This window comes from Ictalurus punctatus, chromosome 13 (genome assembly GCF_001660625.3).
Source record: "Ictalurus punctatus breed USDA103 chromosome 13, Coco_2.0, whole genome shotgun sequence".
In the NCBI taxonomy this organism is placed as follows: Eukaryota; Metazoa; Chordata; class Actinopteri; order Siluriformes; family Ictaluridae; genus Ictalurus; species Ictalurus punctatus.
In genome coordinates this window covers 5,506,732-5,516,646 of record NC_030428.2, presented here as the reverse complement: position 1 = coordinate 5,516,646, position 9,915 = coordinate 5,506,732, and the positions used below count along the sequence as shown (strand labels likewise).

The window sequence follows — 9,915 nt, the reverse complement described above, 5'->3', positions numbered from 1 at the left end:
TCAGTGTCTTGCCCAAGGACACTTGTGGAGTCATGTGGGCCGGGAATCGAACCCGGTGGACAACCCGCTCTACCACCTGAACCACAGCCGCCCCAATACCCACACTTTAAAAAGTGTTAAAATGACACTGTGGAGTGTGGACCCCTCCGGACACTTTAAAAAGTGTTGAAATTAACTCCAATAGAGTTGATTTGTTTCTGTGGATTTTGCTGTTTACCTACCAAAAGTGGTCCAAGGAAGGACAACAGGTGAAGCAGTGACAGGGTCATGAGCACCCAAGGCTCACTGATGTGTGTGGGGAGCGAAGGCTAGCCTATCTTGTCCGCTTCCACAGAAGAGTTACTGTACCACAAATTACTGAAAAGTTCATGCTGAGTATGATAGAAAGGTGTCACCTGGGGAAGAGATGGTACCAGGATGCACTATGGAAGAAGGCAAGCTGGGGGAGGGAGTGTGATGCTCTGGGCACTTTTCTACTGGCAAACATTGGGTCCTGGTATTCATGTGGATGTTACTTTGACACATACCACCTACCTAAACATTGTTGCAGACCAAGTGCTCCTTTTCATGGCAACGGTATTCCCTAATGGCAGTGGACTCTTTCAGCAGGATAATGCGCCCTGACACACTGCAAAAATTATTCAGGAATGGTTTGAGGAACGTGACAGAGTTCAAGGTGTTGATTTGCCCTCCAAATTTCCCTGATCTCAATCCGATCAAGCATCTTATGCTGGACAAACAGTCTGATCCATGGAGGCCCATGGAGCTAGGAGGAGCTTAGTACAGCCACCTTCTATGCAGAAACAGATCTTGATGTACAGGCTGTGACATGGGTGAATAGTATCCTGTCATCTGTTTTATTTATTTATTTGTTTATTTATTTACAGTTGTGTGAAAAAACAAGTACACACCATTTTTTTTTACATAGTTGGACAAGCAAACATTTGATCCTCTTTGAAACAGTGCCTATTAATCAAGGTGATACACTCTATGAAATGACACACAAAATTGACATTTTGTAGTAATTTTCACAATTTAAATTAACAAAAAAAAACACAGAACCATCACATGGAAAAAGTAAGTACATCCCTACATTTATCACACCTTCAAATCCATAAAATTAGAATCCGGTGTTCAAGATTAAGTGCCAGTGATTAGAAGCTGTTTAGGGAGTGCAGGTTTCTGGTGTTCCCTTTGTTATTGAGGTTTGTGGTGTCATCATACCAAGATCTAAATAGTTATGTAAGGCCTTCAGAAAAAAGGCTGTGGATACCTATGACTCTGGTGAGGGATTTAAAAAGATCTCCAAATTATCTGAACTACATCACTCCACTGTAAGGAAAAAAGTGGTGCAGATTTCAAACGACTGGCAGTTTGTTTGTCTGCCAGTTTGCCAGTGTCTGCTACTGCCAGTTTTTCTGGCCGTCCCAGCAAATTCAGCCCAAGAGCAGACCGTCTGATGCAAAAAGAAGTCTCCAATAATCCCAAAATTTCATCACAGGATCTGCTAGTAAGTCTTGCAACTGTTAGTGTCAAAGTGTATGCATCTACAAACAGAAAGAGATTGCACAAATGTGACCTGCATGGGAGGCGTGCCAGGAAATACAGTTTGCCGATGAGCATATTGGCAAAGACTAGGCTTTTTGGAATAATGTACTCTGGACAGATGAATCAAAGATAGAGTTGTTCGGTCACAGTAACAGCAGACAAGTTTGGCGCAGACCAAAGACAGCTTTTTAGGAGAAGCACCTCATACCAACTGTGAAGCACGGTTGTGGAAATGTTATGGTTTGGCGCTGCTTCACTGCCTCAGTTACTGGACAGCTTGCATTCATTGATTCAACTATGAATTCTGCATCATATAAAAGAGTGCTTGAAGATCATGTGAGGACATCTGTTTGATAGTTGAAGTTGAACCGAAAGTGGACCTTTCAAGAGGATAATGATCCTCAGCACACGAGCAAATCCACCAAGGAATTGCTCAGAAAGAAGAAATGGGGGATTATGGAATGGCCTAGTCAAATCCTGGATTTGAATCCCATTTAAATGTTGTGGGGGGATTTGAAATGGGAAACACATGCAAGAAAACCCTCAAACATTTTGCAACTGAATGAATATTGCATGGAACAGTGGTCAAAAAATTTCGGCAAGCCCAGTGGACAATTATGAAAAAACGCCTGCTAAAGGGCACAATACTAGCTTCTGAGGCCAAGGGTGTACTTACTTTTTCCACAGAAGAATATCACATCTATTGATATTTCTGTTGAATAAATGATTGAAAAAGCAAATTTTACTTGTGGTTTTCTTCAAGTATATCAACTTTATTAATAGACACTGTTTCAAAGATGATCAAATGTTTGCTTGTCTAACTATGTCAAAAAAGCCAACAATTTCCATGGGGTGTACTTATTTTTTCACCTGACTCTATTTTATATCTCATAACAATAGGTTTAGCTCACTTAACTTTTGTAATTATTAGTAGAACTGATAGAAATGAGTGATGAAACATCTTCGGGGTTATAAAGCATGATCAGACGCATTACTAGGAGACATTTCAAAATGATGCATGAACAGAGTAGGAAAATACCATCCATCAGTGCCGGGGTGATCCTTAGTCAGTCTGCCTTCGGCCTTGCGTCATCGTTGATTCCCTACGTTTACCTAACACACTGCAGGGAAACCTGACTGCACACAGATAACACACAGCAAACTGCTACAAAACCCCACATTGCCGTCAGCCAGCAGTACACATGTCTTTTCATTGTCCATTGACGTCATTAGTTAACGTTCACACCTCTCTTACCCCTTCACTGTTTACAAACAAGAGAATGAATTCTGTTATCAGGCAGTAATAAGCGCTTCATGTGCTTGGAAAGCTGTAACTTGTTTGTTCTTATTTCATTCTCGTTTTGATTATTATTATTCTTATTATTATTATCACAAAGGTGAATATCATAAGCAAAAAGGCCACATGTCTAATAATAATAATTATTGGTGGCTTAGTGGTTAAGGCTCTGGGTTACTGATCAGAAAGTCAGGGGTTCAAGCTGCCACTGTTGGGCCCTTGAGCAAGGCCCTTAACACTCTCTGTTCCAGGGGCACTGTATCATGACTGACCCTATTCCTGACATGCTGGGGTATGCAAAGAAAAGAATTTCACTGTGATGTGTAATGTAATGTGAACAATAAAGACTCATAATAACATTAGGCTAATTACTGATTAAATTTAAAAAAAAAAAAAAAAAAAAAAGTTTTTTTCTGGTGGAGTTCTACATTGTGTTCTTTCTGGGGTTTATTATTATAGTTGTTGTCGTCATTATTGTTGTTGCTGATGCTATTCAGCTTCAGTTTTCTATCTTGTGGGTAAGTTTTGAAGCTCTTAAGTTAATAAAATGATAAAAGCATAAAGGGAATAGATTCAGAAATTAAGTTTTGCCTTGCCACTTTATTGATTCAAATTGCACGTGGAGCTGGAGGCCTTGCTTTAATTTATAGTGGTTTTAATTGAAAAGCATCTCGTAATGTTTATCTTGCACGCACAATGAGCACACAAGGTACATTTACAGATGTTTCAGTGCTACCCACTACAGTCCAGTGCGACCGGTGCAGTGCAGCATCACACGACCTCATGCCATACTGGTGACAGCTTCGCTTTGATGCTTAATCTCTACGCACTTGACACCTCTGTAACTAGCCATGGCTTTGCTGAAAAGTCTTTATCTTTTTGAGATCTTTGCCTTGCAGCTGGTTTCACTTTTCACTGTGTTGTCCGCTGATGTTTCTGAAGCGCCAGATGCGCGCGTAATTACAGATGTGTCCAAGCAGCGCTCCTGGTCTGACGCGCTCCAAGTCCGAGACGTCCGGCGTCATGTCGCGCGCAGAAAAGCGCCTCGCTTTATGATGGAGCTATACGAGGAAAATATCAGAAACCCTGCGATTCTGCAGGGGAACATCGTGAGGAGCTTTCCAGGTGCGTAAAACCCTCAGCAGCACTCAGATCAGTCCATAAAACATCATCTCAAGCTATATATATAATTTATCCATTGTAGCCTGTTATATCTGTATTGTAATATGTATACAGCGCAACCGAATGGCGCGTTTCACTTTTTTAACCTGACATCATTTGGCCACCTGGAGAAGATCACCAAAGCGGAATTCCGGTGGTTTCGGCGCGCGCGCACGGTTTTACCGGGACATCACTTTTACAGAGTAAGTTTGACTTTAGTATATTCTGAAATAAGGCGTATCAGACACTCAATTCTCTCTGATGTCGGATTTTAGATCGATTTGTATGAAGCGCTGGACAGCAGAGTGAAACCATGGCGAGGAAACCTGATCCTGTCACGGGTACTGTCTGTGTATACTGAAGGATGGGAAGTGTTTAACATCACACACACGGTGAGTGACATGCACTTACTCTGATAGAGAGACAAAGAGTTTAGTGGTGTCTGGATATTTGATCTTCCACTGCCATGTGAAGAGTGTATCAGGGTAAAGTAATGTGATATTTCTGTTAGGAGACTGAAGAACTGATATTAATGAAAGTGTTTGCAAACTGTGATGTCTACCAGAGAGGGTGTTACTATGTACTGACTTATTACAGTGTCAAACTTTTGCACAAGCCACAATAAATATATATTTTTTTCTATTTCATCAAAGTTAATCAAATATAAAGTAACTGTGCATTTAACATTTTTAAACAGTTTGCTGCACCGGTTATGTTCATTTCACTTAAAAAAAATCAGCAAAATATGTTATCTGGCCAGGGGTGTGCAAACTTTTGCATAGCCAAATTTTTGACCTTCAATGGCTGTCAAAGCAAGCTCAAGTCAACTAGTACACAGCAAAATCCCCAGTGTTGATTTAACACCCAGAGTGTTGATTTTACACCCTACAGTGTTTGTATAAGTCCATTGGACACAAATGAGCACTCTGGGTGTTAATTCAACACTAGGGATTTTACTGTGTATGATCTGTGAAATGTTTCACATTATTATTTCTTTATCTGTCCATCAGTCATCAATGTTAGATTCACAAGATCACCATGAATCCTCGCAGGGGTTTTTGTTTGTTTGTTTGTTTGTTTCTTACTTTTTTTTTCTCTGTTGGTGTGCTCTGTTTAATTTCTCATTAATCTAATGTTAATAACATTTCATAGTGATTTCATTTTGACTGAAATATTTCCTGAATTGTGAAATCTTAATGAATACATGAATAAATAGATTCGAATTAAACAATAGTTTTGATGCTAACATTTTCCTAGTTGACCAGTTGTTTAATTTCTCAAAGTGGGGTTCAGGTAGCATCTACAGGGGGTCTGTCATTTTTTTGTTGTTTGTTGGTTGCTGTGTTGGAAATCACAGCCAACTATTATCATATTAATCATCAACTTATTATATGAATCATCACATTATCATATCAATCAATTAATCAATCAAGTTATTATTATTATTATTATTATTATTATTATTATTATTATTATTATTATTATTATTATTATTATTGTTGTTGTTGTTGTTGTTGTTGTTGTTGTTGTTGTTGAGTTATTAGTTTGTCTGACTGGTGCTTTGGGGTTAATCTAACCACAGTGGCTCTTGTCATTAATAATAATAAATATTTTTGTATGCATTTAAATGATGAGCCAAATAATTACATAAGCCTAATAATTTAAATAATTGGATTATGCTTGTAAGATAAATCTGTGCTGAGGTCTACAGAACTCAACCCCCCCCCCCCATTTTTTTCCTTACATTTAAGACTTTCAGCCTTTTTTCTCTGTCTGCAAAATGTGTGAGAATCCTTGATTTTGAGAGACTGTAAACATCGTATAGTTTAAAACGTGCATCATATTTTCAACTAATGTATACTTTGTTTTTTAAGACAAGATGTTATCTCTGATTAGAGTTCATAACACACATGCTAATATAAACACTCCAAGTATCCAAGCACTTGTTTCTCGATAACATTGATATAATTATTGCCATGTGTAGTAACAAAATGGTTATCATTTAATTAATTGTACACCTCCGTAAAATGTCCATCTGAGTTCTTTGAGTCCACTTGTCCCATTAGTGAGCTGGGTCACTGCAAATCAAATAGCTTTATCATTTATTCCATAAACTAAGGGAATCATTTAAAATCGGTCAGAGAATATTTTTACTTAAAAACATCGTAGTTGCATGTGTTTTTTTAGATATTGTTAACTGAGCAACTTAATCCACCTGTGGTTGCTGTTATACAGTCCTGACAGTTGGGGGTATTGAAAGACCCTCAGTACACCCGCTTGCCACACCCCTGTTTTAAAATGTAATGCTGTTTGGTAGGATACCATTAGCCAATATGAGACAATATGAGCCATACAACATACTGTATAATAGCCTATAAAAAGAGTGTAGCGGTGGAAATCCTCAAACCCTTCCATAGTTTTGTTTTTACAAGGCACTCTTGGTTGTCACAATTCATAGCTCCACATTCACACTCCAGTACACTAACAGCGCAACAGGGCTGACAAAGCTGTATGTTTGTTGCCTCAAATGTATAATAGGTCACCAAATGGCTTCAGAACAGCAGTACAAACAGTGGCATCTTGGTTGCTTCAACTGTAACATTAGGACACTGGTTGGAGACATCTGTAAAAACTGTGAGAGAAACGGGCTATGAAGAAAATGATGCCTATTTGGTTATCTACTCAGACGATGGACGAAGAAGCTCTGGTAAAGGTGACCTCGGTAATTTGCATTTTTCTCCTTTCTTTAGGTGAGATTTTTATATGATGTATTTAAAATCTGATGAAAAACCCTCTATGTTGTCCCAGTGAAGTTTAAATTCATTCATACCTATATATATATAGATACACACACACACACACACACACACACACACACACACACACACACACAAGTACAGTAGTCATTTTAGATGCTTTTATTAGAGTAATACAAATCTGATTCTGAAGTCATTTTTATGATTCCGCAGGTGAAGGAATTCCCCCATCAGGTCCGAACACTGACACACCCTTAGAGTTCCTCGAGTTCAAAAACTCCCTCCGGGCTGCGGTGCGAAGGCGCAGGAATACACATAAAAGGGCAGCTGAAAATTCACATGCTGCACATTGTCAAAGAACATCCCTCTATGTGGACTTTGTAAAACTCGGGTGGTCCGGATGGATAATATCACCACGTGGCTACAACGCATACCACTGCACTGGGTCCTGCCCTTTTCCACTCAGTGGAAGCTTACATGCAACTAACCATGCCATTGTGCAATCGATAGTGAGCACATTAAAACTGTCCAACAAAGTGGGAAGGCCATGCTGCGTACCAGACAACCTTCAACCAATAAGTCTGTTGTACTTTGATGATGAGGAAAATGTTGTTCTCAAACAATATGACGACATGGTGGCAAGCAGCTGTGGCTGCCACTGAAAGCACTACTGTACATCATTATCTGTTGAATTTTTCGTATAATCCCTAGGGAATGATATAGGCGAATAAAGGGCCGTGTGCTGCATCAGAATATGTTTGTGTGAACACCAAAAAAAATCTGTGAATGCAATCATTTTCTTTTTATGCTCTTATATGAAAACAGGTAAAGTATAAACTCAGATTCCCACTGGATTTATTAACACTGTGTTATGTAATGGAAAAACAGTTGAAAAATATTACCCTTTTCCCCCCCCCTGTTGAAGCGATCAGGTTAACATATATGACATATCTATTGTGACTGAATTAACATGTTATACCATCTCTGTTCTATTTATTATTATTATTATTATTATTATTATTATTATTATTATTATTATTATTATTATTATTATTATTATTGTATTTTATTTTTATTTTATTTGTACTATTTGTGGGACCAAGTGAAAAATCAGGGGATCTGAATGCTAATAACTTTTATGTTATACCAGTTTTCACCACAAGGGGCCACTAATTCCTAAAATATTATCTACAGTGAGGAATTTTATCTAATTGGCTCTAGTTTATAATTATCACATGGGTTTTGATGATGGAATGGCTAAATGTAGCACTGTATTATGATTTTGTGCCTAAAATAACTATTTCTTTAATATGTGTTCAGTATTGTGTGCATACTTCAGGCTACTTTTTTGTTTGTTCTTATTTGCACCTGTTTTGTCTGAGCTGTACAGGTGCAGCTCTGGTATCAGTCAGATTAATAACTAGGAGACATTAGATTGTCAAGAACATGAATACATCAACAAATGTGGAACAATGTGAAATCAAATGTGACCTTTTTTCCCGTTGTTAGCTAATGGTGTCTGTACAAAATTCATCACTATCACTTAAAAGGAAGAAATGTTCTTTGTCAGTAATCTTTTGCTAAATGGCTTCTGTATTCGACCATGAATACATGAACATGAGTAGTTAAATCTAAAATAACCACAGCATGTCCTGTTCCCCTCCCCCACACCCAGCTATGATAGGGTGACCATATTCTGGTTTACCAAAAAGAGGACGCCAATCCCGTCCGGACGCTTTTTTAAAATCTGAAAAAGAGGACGTTTGGTCACTCTAGGCTATGATCCAACAGAAAATGCCAAGTCAGTTTGCACTCCAGTCACCGTGAAACCAACTAGCACGCAGTAACGCTGGCAGGATTATCACTGCTTTAGACAATTTGAGTACCGTTGATGCAGGAAGTGAAAAGATCTGACTCCATATTTGGTTTTCAAAAGCGAATTAAGTCCTGCTCAAATCTGCCTTTTTACTTGGAAATACAGAGGGTTGACCAATTTCAATGCATTTTAAACTTCAGGGCATTGTGGAGTCCACTTGTCTCTTTAAAAGGAAAGGACACTGCAAAATCAATACAAAGTTTCTCTGACTGATCACCTAATGGGATTACCAGCAACAAGCAGCATTATACTGTGATACAAATGCATAAAACGCAGCTACTTTGAGCTATATTTAAATCTGTATAATAACAGAATGCTACATATGTAAGCAAGATTGTAAGAATGACACTGTTGTCATTTCATGACCTCAACCTCATCTGGGTATGTCACAACTGCCCTCTGGCCATACTTTCCAAACCGAGTGACCAAGATGTCCTCCATTTAGTTGCAGATCCACTGTTCCATATATAACCTTCTGTTCCATGTCTCTTAAGTTCCTGACTGATAGTGAAGTAATCTTTAGGGATAAGTAGAGATCAAAGTCATCACAAGGGTTCATAACATGCCCTGATAGCACAACCCCAGACAGTAATGGACAGTAAATCATAAATAGTGCTGTGTGGAAGGTTTAGGGCATCTCAAAGGTGCTTTTCATTTTGCTCTTTTATTTTTCTCGCTTTCCAGCACTTTTTGATTCATGCACACTCAAGCTTTCCCTCTAGGATTTTGCGATTTTCTCCAGATTTGTGCCAAGAGACGTCATGTGACGTCAACACAACGTGCATTCAGCAAAAGCCCTCTTTGATTCACATATGTCTATGAGTACAGCTAAAAGGTCTCATTTACTAACAAATGTCACTGAGAAAGACCGTGAAAAATAATTTTGTGTAATTGCAAGTAGTTTTCTGCAAAAACTACTTGCAATTACACAAAATTATAAAAAAAAAAAATCTCTGAAATAATGTACGAACTGCTCAAGGCTTACACCAACATAAACACTTACACACAGTTCTGTGCAGCTCAGCTCTCTCTCTATCTCTCGTTCTCTCTTTCTCTCTTGCAGCTCTTGTCTCTCGACCTAGGAAAAAATCACTCACAGCTGCAGCCTCTACCTTACCATTCACTCTCCCAACTCCTCCTCCATTCACAAACCGGCGCTCGACCACGTCCCCGTCTCCACATGCTGGTACCTTTCTTATTTCAGGATGAGAATCAGTGAAGGCTCTGGTGCTGCTCCCTGGGCTCACTCTACTGTACGTATGTGTAATGAAGCGACA

The 9,915-nt window shown here is 38.7% G+C and overlaps 1 protein-coding gene across 1 annotated transcript; it reads left to right on the top strand.

The window, feature by feature from the left end:
• The first annotated feature begins 3,696 nt into the window (after positions 1-3,696).
• Positions 3,697-7,491, top strand: LOC128634538 (bone morphogenetic protein 2-like). Its single transcript, XM_053685175.1, has 5 exons — positions 3,697-3,970; positions 4,082-4,209; positions 4,282-4,398; positions 6,545-6,728; positions 6,976-7,491. Exons 1-5 carry the CDS (start codon positions 3,697-3,699, stop codon positions 7,422-7,424), a joined length of 1,152 nt encoding a protein of 383 aa, XP_053541150.1. The 3' UTR covers positions 7,425-7,491.
• Positions 7,492-9,915: the final 2,424 nt, after the last annotated feature.

What these genes read in the sequence shown, in the direction of transcription:
- LOC128634538 (XM_053685175.1), top strand. Translation starts at nt 3,697, where the DNA reads ATGGCTTTGCTGAAAAGTCTTTATCTTTTTGAGATCTTTGCCTTGCAG. An exon ending in TGTTTAACATCACACACACG is followed by an intron (nt 4,399 to 6,544) that starts GTGAGTGACATG and finishes AATGTATAATAG; the next exon opens with GTCACCAAATGGCTTCAGAA. An exon ending in CTCTGGTAAAGGTGACCTCG is followed by an intron (nt 6,729 to 6,975) that starts GTAATTTGCATT and finishes ATGATTCCGCAG; the next exon opens with GTGAAGGAATTCCCCCATCA.